Source organism: Hemitrygon akajei, chromosome 15 (genome assembly GCF_048418815.1).
Source record: "Hemitrygon akajei chromosome 15, sHemAka1.3, whole genome shotgun sequence".
Lineage (NCBI taxonomy): Eukaryota > Metazoa > Chordata > Chondrichthyes > Myliobatiformes > Dasyatidae > Hemitrygon > Hemitrygon akajei.
Genome location: NC_133138.1, coordinates 26740885 through 26764869, shown reverse-complemented (window position 1 = coordinate 26764869; position 23985 = coordinate 26740885). Strand labels below are relative to the sequence as shown.

Here is a 23985-nt window from a genome sequence, read left to right as displayed (position 1 = left end):
AATGATAGTGCAATGTACACAAGAATTTTAATGAAAGTGACCAGCAATGCATTCGAGTTTCACTGTCACAAATTAATTTCTCTGCCAGCTGACACAGAGGCCTGTACCAAAAGGCCATTAGAGACACTACCAGCTTCCAAGATGACATAGGAAATTTGATCATTAGCACTGTACAGTATTTAAGAGAATAGAGAGAGATGTGAGACTTTCTGTAAAGATCTAATGCTCTACAACGATAGTGCAAAATTAACAATTAAATTTGCTGTATCATTGAAAGGAATAGCAAAGAGAAAGTTCTTCTGGTCATCCTCTGCAATAACATTAGTAGTATGTTTATGATTTGGTTAGCAATTGTGAGCTGATTAATTCTTCTTTTAAATGTTAAACCCTACACAAGCTATTCTGGTCAAATGCTGAAACATTGATTGTGAACTAACTTTGCCACCTTTCACACTACATAAAACGCAGTGACCACATTATTAAATACCTTCTCTACCTAATAAAGTCGTTACTGAGTGTACGTTTGTGGTCTTCTGCAGCTGTAGCCCATCTACTTCAAGGTTTGAAGTGTTGTGAGTTCGGAAATGCTCTTCCGCACACAACTGTTGTAACTCGTGGTTAACTGAGTTACTGTCACCTTCCTGTTATGTTGAGCCAGTCTGGCTGTTCTCATCTGATCTTTCTCATGAACAAAGCATTTTCACCCACAGAACTGCTGCTGACTGGTGTTTTTTCTGGTTTTATTTGTACCATTCTCTGTAACCTCTAGAGACTGTTGTGTGGGGAACAGGAGATAGGTAGTTATAGACAATAGGTGCAGAAGTAGACCATTCGGCCCTTCGAGCCTGCACCGCCATTCTGAGATCATGGCTGATCATCTACTATCAATACCCAGTTCCTGCCTTGTCCCCATATCCCTTGATTCCCCTATCCATAAGATACCTATCTAGCTCCTTCTTGAAAGCATCCAGAGAATTGGCCTCCACTGCCTTCTGAGGCAGTGCATTCCACACCCCCACAACTCTCTGGGAGAAGAAGTTTTTCCTTAACTCTGTCCTAAACGACCTACCCCTTATTCTCAAACCATGCCCTCTGGTACTGGACTCTCCCAGCATCTGGAACATATTTCCTGCCTCTATCTTGTCCAATCCCTTAATAATCTTATATGTTTCAATCAGATCCCCTCTCAATCTCCTTAATTCCAGCGTGTACAAGCCCAGTCTCTCTAACCTCTCTGCGTAAGACAGTCCAGACATCCCAGGAATTAACCTTGTGAATCTACGCTGCACTTCCTCTACAGCCAGGATGTCCTTCCTTAACCCTGGAGACCAAAACTGTACACAATACTCCAGGTGTGGTCTCACCAGGGCTCTGTACAAATGCAAAAGGATTTCCTTGCTCTTGTACTCAATTCCCTTTGTAATAAAGACCAACATTCCATTAGCCTTCTTCACTGCCTGCTGCACTTGCTCATTCACCTTCAGTGACTGATGAACAAGGACTCCTAGATCTCTTTGTATTTCTCCCTTACCTAACTCTACACCATTCAGATAATAATCTGCCTTCCTGTTCTTACTCCCAAAGTGGATAACCTCACACTTATTCAGATTAAACGTCATCTGCCAAGTATCTGCCCACTCACCCAGCCTATCCAAGTCACCCTGAATTCTCCTAACATCCTCATCACATGTCACACTGCCACCCAGCTTAGTATCGTCAGCAAACTTGCTGATGTTATTCTCAATGCCTTCATCTAAATCGTTGATGTAAATCGTAAACAGCTGTGGTCCCAATACCGAGCCCTGTGGCACCCCACTAGTCACTACCTGCCATTCCGAGAAACACCCATTCACCGTTACCCTTTGCTTTCTATCTGCCAACCAGTTTTCTATCCATGTCAATATCTTCCCCCCAATGCCATGAGCTCTGATTTTACCCACCAATCTCCTATGTGGGACCTTATCAAATGCCTTCTGAAAATCGAGGTACACTGGATCTCCCTTGTCTAACTTCCTGGTTATATCCTCGAAAAACTCCAATAGATTAGTCAAGCATGATTTGCCCTTGGTAAATCCATGCTGGCTCGGCCCAATCCTATCACTGCTATCTAGATATGCCACTATTTCATCTTTAATAATGGACTCTAGCATCTTCCCCACTACTGATGTTAGGCTGACAGGACGATAGTTCTCTGTTTTCTCCCTCCCTCCTTTCTTAAAAAGTGGGATAACATTAGCCATTCTCCAATCCTCAGGAACTGATCCTGAATCTAAGGAACATTGGAAAATGATTACCAATGCATCCGCAATTTCCAGAGCCACCTCCTTTAGTACCCTAGGATGCAGACCATCTGGACCTGGGGATTTGTCAGCCTTCAGTCCCATCAGTCTACTCATCACCATTTCCTTCCGAATGTCAATCTGTTTCATTTCCTCTGTTACCCTATGTCCTTGGCCCATCCATACATCTGGGAGATTACTTGTGTCTTCCCTAGTAAAGACAGATCTAAAGTACTTATTAAATTCTTCTGCCATTTCTCTGTTTCCCATAGCAATATCACCCAATTCATTCTTCAAGGGCCCAACATTGTTCTTAACTATCTTCTTTCTCTTCACATATCTAAAAAAGCTTTTGCTATCCTCCTTTATATTCCTGGCTAGCTTGCGTTCGTACCTCATTTTTTCTCCCCGTATTGCCTTTTTAGTTAAGTTCTGTTGTTCCTTAAAAATTTCCCAATCATCTGTCCTCCCACTCACCTTAGCTCTGTCATGTGTGCTTGGAGAGTGCTGCCAGAGCAGGCAGGAGTGCTACGAGGAGGCACTGAAGAGCCTCTTAGAGAGGCACATCAATGTGCAGAGTGGAGGGATATGAATATTGTGCAGGCAGAAGGGATCAGTTTAGTCATTTAATCACTAGTTTAATTAGTTCAGTGCAACACAGTGAGCCAAGAGGCCTGTTCCTGCGTGTACTGTTCTATATTAACATTCATTCACTCGCCTATCAGCTGAATACGAGTTTCAGCCTTCCTAGCATGGTCCTTCAGTGCACTGTGAAGACAATTTGAGACTTGGTCCATGATAGCTTAACTTTGTTTTATTACAAATTTAGCAGGTGGGGTGCGTCACCCACTATCTTATGATAATTCACCATTCATGAGATGTCTTTTCACCATGAATCGCTGGCTAATTTTCACATTGATAATGTCACATATCAATCTGAACACTTCTAGCTTCTCCTCTGTATTACACCCTACAGTGAAACAAATAAAAATGGCAGAGTACTTTCGAAAGGATTGATGGCTATTGTCTCTGTTCCTTCATTAATGTAAAACCCCATTCTGCCTTGTGCATGATACTGTGCTATAATATTACAGGTAACCAACTCCTGTGGGGAGGGGAGGTGATTCAGGAACAGTCCCTTTCCCTCTGCCATCTGCTATCTAAATGGACATTGAACCCATGAACACTACCTCACTTTTTTCTGTTTTTTGCACTACTTATTTTAACTATTTAATATACATATTTACTGAAATTCAGTTTATTTTCTTTATTTATCATGTACTGATTGTAGTTTACTGCCGCTGACAAAGTTAACAAGTTCACGACCTATGCCGGTGATATATAATATGGCTCTGATTCTGAAAGGAAGGTCATGCCATTGTGCAGGAAAGAAAGTAACACGACAAACAGTATCATCATTGCAGAACAGAAGGCTGCCACTTGGGTCTTGTTCAACTGCATTTTCAGCCCCATTAAAAGTTGGCACAGACTGATTTCTTTAACAAGTCATGTAACTCAAAAATGGAATGCGCATAACTAGTTTATTCACAGCAGATAAAAGCTTCCATTTCATAACATCAGCGTATTTGAATAATAACAGATTTGTTTAATAAATGTTAAGAGTGTTCACTTATGGAGAAGCAGTTCCACATAACTTCAATAAACACAAAATATATCATATAAATAGTTCCCCCAAGATAACTTGTTCAGGTTTTGGTGTAGATAGAATATTGTCCGTCCAATTGGAAACAGAGTTGTTGTAAAGGGTACACATCTGACTGGCAAGGTGTAATGAGGGGATTACAACACAATGGTGGCTTTTCAATGTTTTATACTTTACATGATGAAAGCACTGAAGCAATGGTTACTAAACTTTTTGCTGGCACAATGATAGGTGACAAATAAGACTGAGCTGACCGCAATGAGGCTACAAAGAAATACAATTAGGTTATGTAAGTGGACAAAGATCTGACAAATGGAATATGCTGCAGTGCTTGTAATTTTCCACCTTTGGCAGGAAAAGATAAAGCTGAGTCTTATTTACTGTAAATGGTGAGAGATTGCAGAGTTCTGCAATGCAAGAGGGATCTGGGTAACTTGATACATAATATGCCAGTGGATAGCAACTGGGAAAGCTTGGAATGGCATTCATTGTCATAGGAATTGAACGCAAAAATGGGGAGGATAGAGAATTGACAAGATCACATTTGGAGTACACAAGGCACACACAAAAATTCTTGTTGGCATACGGCATGCAGTGCCGCCCCTCAATTCTTTAAACTCCACCCATAATAAAAAAGATACACGAGTATCTTTGCAGCCAAATGAAGCAGCAAATTACTTGTTTAGAACCTGAGAGCTGCGAGATGTTTTCCCAGGAAACGTCACACACCAGCATGGCACCAGGTTGCAAGACGACGTGACATTGCAGGATACGTATTGAAATCCTCACAGGCCTGGTGTACCCATCAGTATTTGGATAGTGAAGGATTATAATAACAATACTAGTTAGAAATTATTTTACTTTTCAATTGTCTTTTAAGATTAACATTAATCATTTGAACAGGTTTTCTAAAATGCTTTAGTCTAAGTTATACTTCTATTAATAGTAATGCAATGAAAACATGTACAAAGTGTAAATAAAGACATCTTTTTTCCTTATAAATGTTCATAGTTATTGTTACTAATTAATTAATCAACAAGAATCTCTGTTCAGATTTACCATGGAACGCAAGAGAATTTTTTTTTTAAAAACAAGATTATTGCTAATTTGGGAACAAAATCTCAAGAAGGGTTGTGATCCCTTTAAAAGTATAGGGCTTCTTATTTAAATAGGAATATTAATGCATTGGCAGCAGTTTGGAGAAATTTGACTGGACCAGTGCCCAAAATGGGGGAGTTATCACATGATTAAAGGTTGGACAAGTTAGATGAGTTCTGATAAGTGAGAGGTTGTTTGGATGAGTGCTGGAATTATTCCTGCTGTCTTAACAATATTTATGGAGTTAAGTAACACAGCAGTTATGGTCCTTAACTACAATCCAGCAACCTGAATTAATAATCTGAAGAAATTAGTGCATAACATGTCATGATTAACTGAACATATAAATTAACTGAAATAAATCTGGAATTAAAACTAACCTAGAACCAAGAACAGCACTTGAGAAACAATCCTTATGTAGCAAGAATTTTAATTCACTAATGTCCTTAAAACCATAAGCTATAGGAGCAGAATCAGGCCATTTGGCCCATCCAGTGTGCCTACCATTTCATCATGGCTGATCCAATTTTCCTCTCAACCCCACTCTCCTTCTCCCCATATCCCTTCATGCCCTGACCAATCAAGAATCTATCAACCTCTGCCTTAAACACACATAAAGCCGAGACCTCCATGGCTGCCTATGGCATGGAATTCCAGAGATTCCCACTCTCTGGCTAAAGAAATTCCTCCTCATCTCCATTTTAAAAGGACACCCCTCTATTCTGAGGCTGTGTCCTCTGGTTTTCTCTTCCACCAGAGAAAACATCCTCTCCACATCCACTCTATCGAGGCCTTTCACCATTTGATAGATTTCAATGAGGACACCCCTCATTCTTCTGAATTCTATTAAATGCAGGCGCTGAGCCATCAAACACCCTTTATATGACAAGCCATTCAATCCTGGGATCATGTTCATGAACCTTCTCTGAGTCCCTCTGCAGCTCCAGCATGTCCTTTGTAAGATAAGGGGCCCAAAACCGCTCACAATACTCCAAATCTCAACATTACATCCTTGCTTTTATACTCTAGTCCTCTTGAAATGAAAGCTAACATCACATTTGCCTTCCCCACAGCAGACTCAACCTGCAAATTAACCTGTATGGAATCCTGCACAAGGGCTCCCAAGTCCCTTTGCACCTCAGCTTTTGTACTTAGAGGTGTCCAGCTGCGTTAGACCCTGGCCTCCCTCAAAGTCTATGGTTCAATATAGGAGCAGTGATGTGGGAGTAGTGTGTACTGCGTTGGAGCACATTTGGTTAACACTGCTTATATCATTATCTCCCCGTAATACCAGCTGAGAAGGCAGAGACATTTTGGGAAAACAATTGTAACTGCAGCTGGCCCTAAATTCTTAAAAAAATAGCTTCAAAATGTTTAAGTTTCCACTCCCTCCCTAGAGGCAATTGACCGGGAAGCCCATGGTGATGTCTCTCAGCTCTCTTCTGTGCATATGAAACCCCACTGCAAAAAGGGATGGAACCAAGAGAAGCTTCCATATCAAGGGCTGTTCACACAGCCTTCTTTATATACCAATCAAAGAGACAATGTGTAGGGTAGGCCCATCAAACTTTGTCTGGGATTTGTCAATGTTTGAGAAACAATCCAAATGCAGCAGGGATTGCTAATATCCTTAAAGGGACGCAATGTATAGGAAGTCATGGGTGGACATCCAACTGGATGATCTGGTTCAGTGTTTCTGTTTTGTTAGTCAAAGTCAAAGTACATTTATCAAAGTACTGTGCAGACCTGTCACCATATACTGCCTTGTAATTCATTTTCTTGTAGAAATTTAAAGGAAAATAAAGACATACAATGGAATTTATGAAAGCCTATACATAAACAAAGAATGACAATCAATCAATGGGCAAAAGACAAATTGTGCAAATTTTTAAAAATAAATAAATGCTCCCAACAGCACGAGTTGTACAGTCATTGAAAGTGAGTCTGTAGGTTGTGGAATCAGTTTAGGGTTGAGCTGAGTGAAGTTATCCATGTTGGTTCAAGAGTATGATGACTGTAGGGTATTAACTGTTCCTAAACCTGGTTGTTTGTTATTGACAGGATACTAATATAATGTAGCAGCTTCCAAGGGACAAATCTAATTCTGTAACAAAGACCAACAGCACTGGAGGTGACATACTGAGTCGTATAGCTAATGGGCAGTTAAATCCAGACCAACCTGCATCATTGGGCTATGTTTTACAGAAAACATCATAATCTTATCATTGAATCAATTTGACTCCAAATCACAAGATGGACAGTCATCATTTCACCGGTTAAGTTAATCTTAAATCTGCTTCAATTTTCCTGGCAGATATACAACTTGCAAAGTTAAAGAAGGATGATGTTTAATGATCATATCAAGGCATTTCAGGCCTTCTAACCCAGCCCTCCATACTACAACACCAGAACAATTAATCGCCACCAGTTTCTTACCACCATCACCACGGAGTACTGTTAATTCTTGAGAAACTTCTTTGTGTTGTTTTGATTGGGCTTCTTTCTGTTCAAATCAAAAATAAACAATATTACTCATCCTGCATACATTGCAACTTCTAAATAAAATACTGAAATAATAATTTGTTCAGAGTTATTTGCACATGATGGAAGAGTCAGCAATAGGCAATGCTAAGAAGAATTAGAAACAGGAGCAAAATTCAAAACACTGATGTGCAAAGGGACTCAAGAGACCTCTTGCAGGATTCCCTAAAGGTTAATTTGCAGGTTGAGTCTGTGGTGAGGAAGGCAAGTGCAACGTTAGCATTCATTTTGAGAGAACTAGAATATAAAAGCAAGAATGTAACGTTGAGGCTTTATAAGGCACTAGTGAGGCCTCACTTGGAGTACTGTGAGCAGTTCTGAGCCCCTTATTTAAGAAAGGATGTGCTGACATTGGAAAGGGCTCAGAGGAGGTTCAGGAGAATAACTCTGGGAATGAAAGGCTTATCGTATGAGGAGCGATTGAAGGCTCTGGGCCTTTACTCACTGGAATTTATAAGAATGGAAGGGGATCTCATTGAAACCTATCAAGTGATGGAAGGCCTGGATAGAGTGGATGTGGAGATGATGTTTCCTATGGAGGGGGAGTTTAGGACCAGCAGGCACAATCTCAGAATAAAGGGACGTCCATTTAGAATGAAAATGAGGAGGAATTTCTTTAGCCAGGGAGTGGTGGATCAGTGGAATTTGTTGCCACAATTGGCTGTGGAGGCCTGGTCATTTGGGTGTATTTAAGGCAGTGGTTGATAGGTTCCTGCTTAGTCAGGGCACCAAAGATTATGGGGAAAAGGCAGGAGAATAGGGTTGAGAAGAAAATGGATCAGCCAAGATGAAATGGAGCAGATGCATTGGGACAAATTGCCTGATTCTGCTCCCAAGTCTCATGGTCTTATCTGTTCCTTCGAGCCTGCTCCATTTAAAAAAAAAACATCAATGCTAACCTACCTTGCCTCCTGCAATATTACAAGATTCCTTTAAATCTCAGGCATTTATAAATTTTTATTGTGAATCAGTTCAATCAATGAAACTTCGCAGCCCTCTGAATTAGAGAGTTCTAACTATTTACCAATATTTAAGTAAGGAAATGTCTGTATATTTCTGGCCTAAATGGCCTCCTCTTAGCAAAACACACAAAATGTTGGAGTAACTCAGAAGGTCAGGCAACAGTTATGAAGGGTCTTGGCATGTCAAATGTTTATTCCCCTTCATAGACCTGTGGAGTTTCTCCACCATTTTGCATGTATGTTGCTCTGGATTTCCAGCATTTGCAGAATCTCTTGTGTTTATGGCCTCTTGCTGATTCTGAGACCATGTGATTCAAGGTTTGTCAGCTAGTGGAGAACACCATCGCTACATTAACACTGTTGCATACTTAAGGCAATTCCATTTTATCCTCATTACAACTACAACCTTCATTGACCTTGCCCTGTCATTCATATCACCATTCGCTGAGAACAGACATCACCCGCCTGCCTACGTGGGTAGAGTCAGCGCACATTGACCAAATGTCACTTCATGGAAGGTCCGACCCTCCACATTTACCGTCTTGCTACCCGAAAGATGATGAAGTGTGACAATCAATAAAACACATCAACCATCTCAAAATACCTCCTAACAACACATTAAGACCACATGATGAATCTCAATATTGTCATTTCCAAAGGCTGAGCCAAATGAATGCTTCAAATTCCTTGAACTCCTTGACACGTTGCCAGTGACCAGGCTCCCTATGTTCTCCGTCCAAGCCAAACAGGCTAACCATCAAAGCCACAGAAGTCAGATTAAAGCCCTTCAGACACGGACCCTGTGAAAAATCAAAACAAAGGAGGAACATTACAGTCCTCCCCAGTAATCATCCACAAGTCCAGTCACTCAGTAGAATATACTATGCTGTGCACATATACATGGTTGGAGTGCCTATAACTTGTATTCACAGGCATGTTGGACTGAGAGCTCTAAACAATGCATGCAATGTACTTAGTTTTCATCCTTACTGGTCCAGAATTCAGGAATGGGTCAGTTTTAGATTAAGGATACCTGCCAATTTGGAATTGTACCATTTCCCACTTGTCTTGTATTTACCAGCATATGGAGGAGGTATGAGTCCCAAGCCTAAATATATTTATCTTTGGGCTTTATGCCATCAAAAAAAATCCCCCAAAACATCTTCATTAAGAAGCAACTGGCCTACTCCCATCAGCAAGCACCCGGACCAGAGTCTTCCACACCCCTACTGTCCATGTATCTATCAAACTTCACTTAAATGTGAAAATCTAATCAGCCAATCATGCAGCAGCAACTTAATGCAGAGAAGCATGCAGACAGGGTCAAGAGGTTCATGTTGTTATTCAGGCCAGACACCAGAATAGGGGAAGAAAAGTGATTTTGACCATGGAATGACTATTGGTGCCTGACGGAGTAATTTGAGTATCTCAGAAATTTCTGATCTCCTGAGTTTCCACAACAGTCTCTAGAGTTAACAGAGAATGGTGCACAAACAAAGAAACATCCAGTGAGTGCCAGTTCTGTGGGCAAAGATGCCTTGTTAGTGACAGAGGTCAGACAGAATGGCCAGACTGGTCCAAGCTGACAGGAAGTCAACAGTAACTCATATAATCATGTGTTACAACAGTGGTGTGCAGAAGAGCATCTCTGAACATACATGTCAAAACTTACAGTGGATGGGCTACAGCAGCAGAAGACCACACCGGGTCCAGTCCTGACCCTGATAAAATGACTGTCCACTGTGTGTATGCCCTTTCCCCACACATTTTAACCTTTTGCGCTCCTAGTACTGAAAGATAAGCGATAACCACAGCAAATCAGAAATTCCAGAAAGGATAGATTTACACTAAGTGTGCATCTCTATCTCAGTGTGTATAATTGGAAAAGACTGGCATTGATTTGTTAGAGACAAAGTTCATCTGACCAAATTGATAAGAGTTTTGAAATGAAGTAACAGTGAGGGCTGACAAGAGAAATGTGGTTAATGGCATACATGGACTTCCAATGTGTTTGATAGCATGATACATGATAGGTTTGTCGTGAATAAGTCCAAATATGGACTTGAGGCAAAACTTGGAGGAGGGATCAACTAGGAGGAGAGTGACAGACTTTACGGAGATATATGGGCACCGTGGTAGTGTAGTGGTTAACACGATACTATTACAGCTCAGGGTGCCCGAGTTTGGAATTAAATTCCAGCGCCATCTTTAAGGAGTGTCTGTACGTCCTCCCCGTGGAACGCATGCGTTTTCCCCAGGTGCTCCAGTTTCCTCCAACAGTCCAAAGACGTACCAGAGAGGTTAACTGGTCATTGTAAATTGCTCTGTAAAGGTTCATTCGGGTTGTCTAAGTTACTGGGGCGTCACAGCCTGAAGGGCTGGGAGGGCCTACTCCACACAATCAGTAAAATAAAATTAAAAAATTAAGCAGCTTGATGGAATGGGTGGTGAGGACCAGATGAAATTTCAGGCTGAGAATTGCTAAATGTTGGCAGAATGGAAACGGGCATTGAAGCTGGAAAACACAATTCTAAAGTGGTGCGAGAAAGGAACGATCCAGTGGTGTATAAGCATAACTCCTTCAGAGTGGCAGGGCAGGCAACTGGAGCACGAATCATAAAGAGAGATATTGAGCACCCAAACAGGAAATCCTGAAAATCCTTTATAAAACAATGACATGTTACAACTGGAATAATCCTTCCGCTTCAGGGTCCACACTTTCCAAAGGCTTCGGGAAGGGTGCAGGCGATCTACCAAAGTGATTCCAAAAAGGAATAAATTTACTTGTATGGACAGGCAAGAGGAGGTGATTTTCTCCTTGGACGAGAGGAGACCTGATAAAAAGCCCTTATAATCATGAAAGGTACTCGCAAGAATAGATAAAGGGAAAATGTTTCCAATCACAGACAGAAAAACACAGAGGACATTGCACACAAGAGATTCAGCAGATGCTGGAACTCTTCAGCAAAATGCTGGAGAGGCTCAGCAGGTCAGGCAGCACCTCTGGAGGGAAATAAGTGGTCCATTATTTCGGGCGGAGACCTGTCACGCGGACTTATCTGATGAATGGTCACAGTCGACAGCTCACTTCCCTCGATAGAAGCTGCCCGACACACTGAATTCCTCTAGCAGTTTGTGAGCATTACACAGGACCTAGAATAGAGATGACTGGCAAAAGATCCAGAAGTGAAAGAAGAAAAATATTTTATGCAACAAATGTAATCGCTAATTTGCTTAATATTATCACATATACTGAGATTCACCATGGTGGGGTGGAGATACGTCTCTACCAAAGAAGTTGTAGGCTGATCCTTCCCTCCGCCAGCCTGCAGTTTACCCTTGGGTGAGGTGTAGCAATGACTTAGCCCCACCAATCAGGGTCACGTGAAGCACTGGAGCAGATCTTATGAGCAGCTGGTGCACATCACAAGTCCTGGTTATGCAGCCACTAACACCAGACAGACAATCTTTAAAGAGTATTGGTAATGACTTCTACAGAAAAAATTTGCCAAGAACAATAACGGTCAGAAACCATTGATCACCCATGTCATTCGACGCAGTACATAATGACGATGATATTGAGATACAGTGAAAAGCTTTTGTTTGCTAACATCTAGACAGATCATTCCATACACAGGAGTACACAGAGGTAGTGTAAATGAAAAAATGTGGAACAGTGTGACAGCTACAGAGAACGTCCAGTGCAGGTTGACACATAGTGCAAGAACTATGACGGGGTAGATTGAGAGACCAACTTTAACACACAAGAGGTTGGTTCCAGAGTCTTATAGGGCAACTCTGTAGCATCATGGTTACCGCAATGGTAGCTGTAAGATCGGGGTTCAGTTCCCACCACGTTCTCCTCCTGACCATGTGGTTTCCTCCAGGTGTGGGTCAAATGGTTCGGCTTAGTAAGTGGTGGTTGCCAGAAGCATGGCAGCACAGGCAACTGCTCAGCTCAATCCTCGCTGATTTGCTTTCAAGCCATCGGCACATTTCACTGCGTGTTTTGATGTTAATATGACAAATAAAGTTAACCTTTAACAATCTTTATAACAGTGGAAAAGAAGCCATCTTTGAGCCCCATGGTACCTGATCTCAAGCTTTTGACAATGCACAAAACATCTTGCAGAGACTGGGGGAACCGCTTTGCCGAGCATCAACGCTCCGTCCACCAGAACAAGTGGGATCTCCCGGTGGCTACCCACTTTAATTCCACTTCCCATTCCAATACGTTCATCCACGGCCTCCTCCACTGTCGGGATAAGGCCACACTTGGGTTGGAGGAACAACACCTTACATTCCGTTTAGGTAGCCTTCAACCTGATCGCATGAACATTGATTTCTCAAACTTCCAGAAATGTCTCCACACCCCCCGCCCCCACCTTCATCATTTTCCATCCCCTTGTCCCTCTCTTGTTATCTCCTTGCCCGCTCATCACGCCCCCCCCCCCGGTGCTCCTCCCCCTTCCCCTTTCTTCCGTGGCCTTCTGTCTCTTTCATGAATCAACTACCTAGCTCTTTGCTTCTTTCCTCCCCCTCAAAGTTTCACCTATTGCCTGGCATCTCTCTCTCTACCTTCCCCCCTACTTTTCAAATCTACTCCTCAGCTTTTTTTTCTCCAGTCCTGCCAAAGGGTTCCGGCCCAAAATGACAACGGTATTTTTTTTCCCCCATAGATGGTGGTGAGTATGTGGAATGGGCTGCTGGCGATGGTGGTGGAGGCGGATACATTAGGGTCTTTTAAGAGACTCTTGGATAGGTACATGAAGCTTAGAAAGATAGAGGGCTATGGGTAACCCGAGGTAATTTACAAGGTAAAGATGTGTTCGACACAGCATCATTGGCCGAAGGGCCTGTACTGTGCTGGAGGTTTTCTATGTCTCTATGCTGCCTGGCCTGTTGAATTCCTCCAGCATTACGCATGTGCTGCTCAGATTTCCAGCATCTGCAGATTTTCTCGTTTGCAGAGCTTTGTATCTTTAGGTTTTGGAATATATTGTCAGGAGCTGGTAGTGGAGACAAAATCAATGAAGTGTCCAGAGCAAAAGCATGTGTAGAGCAGTGGGGAGAGAGCAGTGGAATTGGACTAGCTGGATCGATCTTACATCGAGATGCTAAGGACTCAGCTGTCCTGGTGACTTATTTGTGCGCTGTAATTCAGATATTAATGGAGACTCGTTGTCATGGACTATGACATGGCACTAACTTCTGACATCTATGTTTCATTGTCATCAGCAACCCCTGCTTGTCCTAACTTTGTGAACTGTTACCCAAGTTCAAAGTAAATATATATTAACATATACAATCCTGAGATTCATTTTCTTGCAGGCATACTCAATAAATCCATAATAGAATAATAACCATAATAGAATCAATGAAACACCACACCAACTTGGGGTTCAAACATTGTGCAAATACAAAAAGAATTAAATAATAATAATAAATAAGCAATAAGGAAAAGAACATAAGGGTCCCTGAAAGTGGACCCATTGGTTGCAGGAACATTTCAATGATGGGCAAATGAAGTTGAGTGAAGTTATCGCATTTGGTTCAAGAGCCTGGATGGTTGAGGCGCAATATCTTCCTGAATCTGGTGGTGTGAGTCCTGTGGCTCCTGTATCTTCTTTCCAATGACAGCTGTGATAAGAAAGCATTTCCTGGGCGGTGTGGGTTCCTGTTGGTGGATGTTGCTTTCCTGTGACAACGCTTCGTATAGATGCGCTGAATGGTGGGGCAGGCTTTACCCGTGATGAACTGGGCCATACCCACTACTTTTTGTAGGATTTTTCTGTTCAAACGCACTGGTGTTTCCGTTTACCAAACACAACAATAGGGAAGGAGCAAATGAGATGACATAAAATGATATAGAAAAAAAGAGACTTGACAGAGACAAGACTATATAATGATTTTAGAAACATTAACCTTATTTGTCACATGTACATTGGAACATACAGTGAAGTACATCATATGCATCAAATCAAATCAGCGAGGATTGTGCTGGGTAGCCGCACAAGTGTCGTCACGCTTCTGACCCCAACACAGCATGCCCACAACTCAGTAACCTTAACCGCATGTCTCTGGGATCTGGGTGGAAACCTACAATCTCCTTATAGGCAGTGGTGGGAATTGAAACTCAATCGGTGATCGGTGGTGCTGTAATAGCTTTATGCTAACCACTATGTATGCCACAGTGCTGTGACCAATTTGATCAATAACATGGATGGATTATAAATATATTCACTGTTAACTTCCATTAGCGGCATCAAAATCTTTGGAATCAACTCTGCATGCTTTAAATAAAACAAGCTTGCGTGAGTGTGAGTGTCTGAGTGTGTTACTTTGAAATGATTGTTATTGGGCTATCAAAAAGACTAAAGGCCAATGGACTTAAATCAAAGATGGATAGAGACACTGGCATTAATTGTTCTGTGTGTATAAGTTCTTATTTTCATGGTTCTTCTACATTTACAGATGATTTGTGGGCCTAATAAATGCTAGGCACACAGCAGGTGGAAGGATGTGCAAGCTTAAAAGATTGTACATCGATAAGGTGCTAGGTGTTTACTTACAAAGAAAAGTACTGTGTATGATAGCATGGCTTGCACGCACCTCGGTTTAGCAGCAAGCATCAAAAGAACTCTGCTTCTGAAGTTCGTGAAGTCTGCAGCTAACAAAGGGGAAGGAGAGCGAGGTTCAGGCAGAGAGGAACTTTATAATCTTCGATTTGCTTTCTTACATTGACCAAATATTCAGTCCTCTTTAGCAAAGTTGCTGCCATTCCCAAAATAGTTCAGTTCTTCAGTAAAGCAAACCTGAAACACTGCTTTAACATGAAAAAAGGACCTCTAAAGACTGCTGGATTAAGCATCACGAGTTAACTCTGTGGCACACCTTATTTCACCATGCACAGGTGGCCCCAAGCTTTCCGTAGTACCTTGCTTGAACTCACTTTCTGACCAAATACAATCTTTTGGACTCAAAATGGAGGACTACAATTTCAGGTAATCAGAGATTCCAAATTTTGCATGTCACTTTTCTATTATTTGTACCTTTATTCTTCCAGTAAATTGAAATCTTGTTTGACCTCTCCTACTCATATCACCTCCAAATTAATACTGTACAAGCAGCCTTTGAGTCTGTGTGGGCTTTCAGAGTAATCCCCCTCTTCATTCCAAATTGTCTCATTCTTTCAGACACGTCCCTACACTGACCTTTTGTTATTCATTAATCCTTTACCTCCTTTTCTCAATCATCACATCTGTACTCTAACACCCAATTACAACCATATAACCATTACAGCACGGAAACAGGCCATCTTGGCCCTTCTAGTCCGTGTCGGACGCTTACACCCACCTAGTCCCACCGACCTGCACTCAGCCCATAACCTTCCATTCCTTTCCTGTCCATATACCTATCCAATTTTTTTTAAATGACAAAATCGAACCTGCCTCTACCACTTCTACTGGAAGCTCGTTCCACACAGCTACCACTCTCTGAGTAAAGTTGTTCCCCCTCGTGTTACCTCTAAACTTCTGCTCCTTAATTTTCATGTCCTCTTGTTTGAATCTCCCCTACTCTCAATAGAAAAAGCCTATCCACGTCAACTCTATCTATCCCCCTCATAATTTTAAATATCTCTATCAAGTCCCCCCTCAACCTTCTACGCTCCAAAGAATAAAGACCTAACTTTTTTAACTTTTCTCTGTAACTTAGGTGCTGAAACCCAGGTAACATTCTAGTAAATCTCCCCTGTACTCTTTCTAATTTGTTGACATCTTTCCTATAATTTGGTGACCAGAACTGTACATAATACTTCAGATTTGGCCTCACCAATGCCTTGTACAATTTTAACATTACATCCCAACTCTTATACTTAATGCTCTGATTTATAAAGGTCAGCATAACAAAAGCTTTCTTTACCACCCTATCCACATGAGATTCCACCTTCAGGGAACTATGCATCATTATTCCTAGGTCACCCTGTTCTACTGCATTCTTCAATGCCCTACTATTTACCATGTATGTCCTATTTGGATTATTCCTACCAAAATGTAGCACCTCACACTTATCAGCATTAAACTCCATCTGCCATCTTTCAGCCCACTCTTCTAACTGGCCTAAATCTCTCAGCAAGCTTTGAAAACCTACATCATTATCCACAATGCCACCTATCTTAGTATCATCTGCATACTTACTAATCCAATTTACCACCCCATCACGCAAGATCATTAATGCATATGACAAACAACATTGGACCCAGTACAGATCCCTGAGGCACACCACTAGTCACTGACCTCCAAACCTGACAAACAGTTATCCACAACTACTCTCTAGCATCTCCCATCCAGCCACTGTTGAATCCATTTTACTACTTCAATATTAATACCTAACGATTGAACCGTCCTAACTAACCTTCCACGTGGAACCTTGTCAAAGGCCTTACTGAAGTCCATATAGACAACATCCACTGCTTTACCCTTGTCAACTTTCCTAGTAACCTCTTCAAAATAATTCAATAAGATTTGTCAATCATGACCTTCCACGCACAAATCCATGTTGACTGCTCCTAATCAGACCCTGTCGATCTAGATAATTATATATACCATCTCCAAGAATACTTCCCATTAACTTACCCACCACTGACGTCAAACTGACAGGCCTATAATTGTTAGGTTTACTCTTAGAACCCTTTTTAAACAATGGAACAACATGAGCAATACGCCAATCCTCCGACACCATCCCCGTCACTAATGACATTTGAAATATTTCTGTCAGAGACCCTGCTATTTCTACACTAACTTCCCTCAAGGTCTTAGGGAATAGCCTGTCAGGACCCGGAGACGTATCCATTTTTATATTCTTTAAAAGCTCTAGTACTTCCTCTTCTTTAATCATCATAGTTTCCATAACTACCCTACTTGTTTCCCTTACCTTACACAATTCAATATCCTTCTCCTTAGTGAATACTGAAGAAAAGAAATTGTTCAAAATCTCCCCCATCTCTTTTGGCTCCATACATAGCTATCCACTCTGATTCTCTAAGGGACCAATTTTATCCCTCACTATTCTTTTGCTATTAATATAACTGTAGAAACCCTTTGGATTTATTTTCACCTTACTTGCCAAAGCAACCTCATATCTTCTTTCTGTTTTTCTAATTTCTTTCTTAAGATCCTTTTTATTGCAAATGTTCCCCAGTATTTTCTTCCCCAACCCCCTTTCCATCTCGAAATTTGCTTTAACTTCCCCACTTCTAAAGAAAGATCAACCTGTATTTTTGTACTGCTTCTCTCTGTAGATGCTGCCTGATCACCACTTATCAGCAATTTATCACAATTACCAGCATTTGCTTTGCTTTCGCGCTTCTCCAGCAACTCTGAGATTTGAAATGTTGTTTCTTCCCTGCAGTGAGTCCAACAGACACGCTGAATGTTTTCAGTAACTTCTGTTAACATTTTTTTTTTCAGTCTGGCTCCACTTTTTGCCCACAGTCAGCATCTACCTGATCAAACAAATACCCAGGTTGTCTACAGTGCACCAGGACCGAGCTCCACCCAAGCCAGACGGGTAAATTTTCAAAACATTTATGGCCCAATGAACTCTTGCACAACTACATGCATTGACTCTTGACAAAATGCCCAATGGTGATCGCACATCCCTTGTAAAGACTTATTTCAACAAATATAACTGAATTATACACATTTCACCTGAAATCAAAACGTTTCAAGACTGAAGATTGTTTAGTATAAGAACATAACAAATAGGAGCAGGCATAGGCCATCTGGCCCATCGAGCCTGCTCCGCCATTCAATAAGATCATGGCTGATCTGGCCATGGACTCATCTCCATCTACCTACCTTTTCCCTGTAACCCTTAATTCCCCTACTATGCAAAAATCTATCCAACCTTGTCTTAAATATATTTACTGAGGTAGCTTCCACTGCTTCATTGGGCAGACAATTCCAGAATCACCACTCTGGGAAAAGCAGCTCTTCCTCATCTCCATCCCAAATCTACTCCCCCAAATCTTGAGGCGATGTCCCCTAGTTCTAGTGTCACCTACCAGTGGAAACAACTTTCCTGCCTCCATCTTATCTCTCCCTTTCATAATTTTTGTACATTTCTATAAGATTTCTTCTCATTCTTCTGAATTCCAGCGAGCACAGTCCCAGACGACTCAATCTCTCCTCATAGTCTAACTCCCATCATCTCTGGAATCAACCTGGCAAACCTCCTCTGCACCGCTTCCAAAGCCAGTATATCCTTCCGCAAGTAAGGGGACCAGAACTGCATGCAGTAGTCCAGGTGCGGCCTCACCAGTACCCAGTACAGTTGCAGCATAACCTCCCTGCTCTTAAGTTCAATCCCTCTAGTAACGAAGGCCAACATTCCATTTGCCTTCTTGATAGCCTGCTGCACCTGCAAACCAATCTTTTGTGATTCATGCATAAAATCTATCATTCTTTAGTACTCAAGTGTAAATGAAAATACTGAAAACAAAAAAAAACAATAAATATAAATACATAGCTTATTTATGTACATAGACTGATAGTATGTTCATAAACTGTGACTAGGTACAGGAAAGTCTGTAAGGGTGACTCTGACAGGAAATGGTGGGGTTAGTCAGTGGGTGGAGGTGTTGATCAACCTGATGGCCTGGGGAAAATAACTGCTTTCGAGTCTGATGGTGCAGACATTGTTTCTGTGTAGCCTCCTCCCTGAAGGGAATGGGGCAAATAGTCGATGAGCAGGGTAGGCAAGATCCTTCATGATATTGCTGGCCTTTTTCCAGCACAATTCTCTATACACAGTTGGCTGGTTGCGTCCACACCAGACTCCAGGGCAAGTGGTCCTGGGCTGGAAACCAGCGTGCTCCTTGCACCCTTTCACCCGTGCTGGGTTGGTCATCGAGCTCGCAACTCAGCCTTATAAAACAGCAAAATGCTAAAGAAATGGCAAGTTTGCCACTCGATGCACCAGTGAGGCACGGGTGCATTTTTATTACATTATCATTTCCCCATAGATGTCCTTGGTGGTGGGTGAGCTGGTGCTGGGATGCCTTGGGCAGTTTATACTACCTGTTGTAGAGCCCTCCTTTCTGCTGCTGTTCAGTTTCTGTACAACACAGGTTAGGATGTTTCACTTGGCCCCTCACAAAACTGTTCCCACAACCTATGGACTCCCTTTCAAGGACTCTTCATCTCATGTTCTCAATATTTATTGTTTACTTATTTATTTTTTCTTTTTGTATTTGCACAGTTTGTTGTCTTTTACACACTGGCTGTATGCTCAGTCGGTGCAGTCTTTCACTGATCTTAGATTTACTGAGTATGCCCATAAGAAAATGAATCTCAGGGTTGTGTATGGTGACATATAGTGTGTATGCTTTGAAAATAAATTTACTTTGAACTGTGCATTGGAAGAAGCATGTGAGTATTAATGTGCATAATCCAGCTCTCTTCAGCCTCCTCAGAAAGTAGAGGTGTTGGTAAGCTTTCTTAAATGTAGAGGATGCTTTCTGGGACCATGGGAGGTTGTGTGAGATGTGCACTCCCAGGAGTTTGAAACTGCTCACAGTTTCCACTTCTGTGCCATCGATGTAAAGGGTGGGGGAAGGGTGAGAATGGTGCAAGCTTTCCTGAACTATCTCCTTGGTCTTATTGACATTGAGGAAGAGGCTATTTGCCAGGCACCAGGCCTCGAGCTCGGGTGGTTGCCTCATTGTTGTTGGTGACGAGTCCCATCAATGTTGTGTCATCAGTGAACTTTACAATGTGTTTTTACACTTGCCTAGTTATTACTTCCAATTGTTGCCTCCTGCCCATGAGTAAGTGATAAAACTCAAATCTCTTTATGGAGAAAGAATTCAAGTCACCCCTTAAGTTCTACATTAACTTAATGCCTCTAGAACTGGAGGCTAGATAGGCTATGATTTCACCCCCCCCCCCCCACCGAGTGAAGTTGTGGGGGGAACTGATAAGTTTTTATAAAATCATGAGCAACATAGATAAGGTGGATGACCAGTCTTTGCCCCAGAGTATGAGGGCTCTAGACTAGAAGGCATCTGTTGAAAAGTGATAAGGTAAAGATATAAAGCAGAACCAAGGGACAACTATGTCACACTATTCATAGAGGGTGTGGGTGACTGGAAAAGATTGCCAGAGGAAGCTGTAGAGGCATGTACAATTACAACATTTAAAAGACATTTGGACAGGTAGATAGATAGGAAAGGTTTAGTGGGATATGGGCCAAACGCAGGCAAATGGGAGCAGCTCAGTTAAGCAGCTTGGGCCTAAGGGGTGTGTTTCCATGCCGTGTAGCAGGTTTCAGTGTGAGCTGCTCCATGACTATGACTCTAGTGATCTCATACCTCTCTTGACTACTTGTAGCCAAGCAATTATAGATTGTATAACTTTTTGAGGCCTCCGATTCCGTTAGTTTACTCATGGTGTTAAGGTGAAAATTATGAGCAGAAGAACAGTAATCAGCATTCATGGCCTAGACTCTAGGGGTTCCCCAACTTTTTTATGCCACCTACCCTACCGTGAACTGAGGGCCCCCAGGTTGGGAACCCCCTGGCCTAGAGGTTTCATAGTACTACCCTCTGATAGATACCATGCATTCAGTGTATTCAGTTCCAAATATACGAAACTAGGGGGGTCTAAGGTACAGAACACTTCAGTTTATTCCTGAGATAGGTGTTTGTAGAGTGCAGGATGAAACTCCAGAGGGATACCAAAAGCAGGTGTACTAAGCTGAGGAGATTTCAGTGCTACAAGGATCATAAAGTGAGCTCAGGCCTCAGGCTTTGGGAGTGAAGTCAAATTCATGCATTTATCAGGGTCATTTATCGTATCCGGTGCTCCCAGTGAGGGCTCCTTTATACTGGTGAGACCCGAAGCAGATCGGGGAACCACTTTGTCAAGCACCTTTGCTCTGTCTGCCACAAAAAGCAGGATCTGCAGGTAGCCACCCATTTCAATGTGACTTCCCATTCCCATTCTGATATGTCTGCCCATGGCTCCCTCCACTGCTATGATGAAGCCAAACTCAAGTTGGAGAGGCCACTTGATATTCCATCTGTGAAGCTTCCAACCCAATGGCATTAACATTGATTTCTCTAACTTCTGGTAATTACTTATCATCAGTCCTTCTGTCTTTTTCCATTCCTCTTTCTTGTTACCCTCTCACCCCCCTCTGGTACCCCTCTTCTTTCTCTTCCATGGTCACTGTCCTCTCCTAGTACATTCCTTCTTCTACAGCCTTTTCCACCTATCCCCTCCCAGCTTTTTACTTCATCCCCCTCCTTCACCTACCCATCTTTCTCCTTCACCTGGTTTCACCTACCACTTGCCAGCCTCTCCCCCTGCCCCATCATTCTCTTCCACAGATGTTGCCGAACTTGTGGAGTTCCTTCAGCATTTTGTGGGTGTTGCTTTGGGAGTGAGCGCCTGTCTCCCACCAAATGGGCCCCAAGTGAGCAATGGTACTACCTTAACCAAGACTCTCACTTATGAATTCCAACATGGAAGGTCATCATCATCATCTTTCCTTTCCAGTTCCACGTAAATGAAGCAAGGAAGTGTAACCTGGCAACCCATAATTTTCCATTCACCAAACTTTTAAAAAACAGATTCAAGGATAGCAACAAGGGTCATTACTGAGGAAGTGTTGAATGACCTAGATATTTACATGTAGAAGGGGAGGGGTCCAGTGGCACCAATCTCATGCTTCTTTCAGGACCCCAAAAAGTACCACATTACCCCTGGACTCAGATATCCCCACACTAGAGTCTCCTAGATCCGAGATCTCCAATAGAAGGATGAGAGGGGATCTGATTGAAACATATAAGATTATTAAGGGATTGGACATGCTAGAGGCAGGAAACATGTTCACGATGTTGGGGGAGTCCAGAACCAGAGGCCATAGTTTAAGAATAAGGGGTAGGCCATTTAGAATGGAGTTGAGGAAAATCTTTTTCACCCAGAGAGTTGTGGATCTATGGAATGCTCTGCCTCAGAAGGAAGTGGAGGCCAACTCTCTGGATGCTTTCAAGAAAGAGTTAGATAGAGCTCCTAAAGGTAGCGGAGTCAAGGGATATGGGGAGAAGGCAGGAACGGGGTACTGATTGTGGATGATCAGCCATGATCACAGTGAGTGGCAGTTCTGGCTCGAAGGGCCGAATAGCCTACTCCTGCACCTATTGTCTATTGTCTCAGCTGTGGGTCTACATCCTTGCTTACTGTTGCCTGGGAAAACTTTGAAGCTTTACCGAGTGACAGCGGAAGAGTGGGATCTGCTGAATTACTCTTGCATGGAAATGTCAAGAAGTTATCAAAGGACTCAAGAGACTAAATTGGCTCCTTCCATGCTGTAACCATCTTTTTGATCTGCAATCCTGAATGATAACCAAAATCAAGTCAGAACCCTCTTCCCATTTATGACTTAATTCTCCACAGAGCTACAAAAATTGACAGTTTCCTCCAATGATCCATTGCTGTGAATGCCTTGACACAATTCCAATGCAGCAACTGAACAGCAAAGCAGAAATGTGCTTTAACATGATAAGAACTCAATAGAGGCAATAGAAAAATCATTGCCTGGAAACCAAAAGAAATATTTACACTTGCGGTTTAATGAAGTGTGGTATTGCTTCATATGCACTGTTAGCACAGCTCCAGTTTAAAACATTTATGACAAATTATTCACTCTGCTTTCCAATCGCCACTCTATTAGCTGTAAACACAATGTGAAGCCTGCAGTAACATTTATGGAAACTAGTTTTACAACCAACACCTCATCAAAGTGGATTGTGTCTCATCTAACCTGGAACAAGAGAGTCAGGTGTAAACGTGTGATAGTAGAATCTAGTCAGATGTGGGGAGAATATGCAGAAGACCAAACCTTAGACACAGAAGGCAGTGCAGCTGTCAGAAACTTAAAGCAATATACACAGTGTGCTAGAGGAGCTCAGCAGGTCAGGCAGTATCTATGGATAGGAATAAACAGTCGACGTTTTGGGCCAAGACCCTTCATTAAGTCTGGAAAAGAAGTCAGAATAAGAAGGATTGGGAAGGGAGAAAGAAGTACAAGGTGCTGATGATAGGTGAAATTGGGAGGGGGATGGGTGAAGTGAAAAGCAGGTAAGTTGATTGGTGAAAGAGATAAAGGGCTGGAGAAGGGGGAATCTCATAGAAGAGGACAAGAGACTATGGAAGAAAAAGGGAGAGGAGTACTAGAGTGAGGTGATGGATGGGTTAAGCAGAGAAGGTATGAGAGGGAAACAAGAATGGGGAATGATGAAGGAGAGGGGAGGCAATTACCGAAAGCTCGAGAAATTGATGTTCATGCCATCAGGTTGGAGGCTACCCAGAAGGTATATAAGGTGGTGCTCCTCCAATCTGAGTGTGGCTTCATTACGACCAAATCTTATTTCAGC

General features: G+C 42.2%; 1 protein-coding gene across 1 annotated transcript in view; it reads right to left on the bottom strand.

Moving 5' to 3' along the window:
* The window catches only part of ccdc69 (coiled-coil domain containing 69), a 58746-nt gene that overhangs the window by 27571 nt on the left and 7190 nt on the right, over positions 1 to 23985 (bottom strand). Inside the window, exon 2 of the mRNA XM_073067324.1 lies at positions 7477 to 7543. Coding sequence (XP_072923425.1) covers positions 7477 to 7543 — 67 coding nt within the window. The remainder of the gene's footprint in view (positions 1 to 7476; positions 7544 to 23985) is intronic.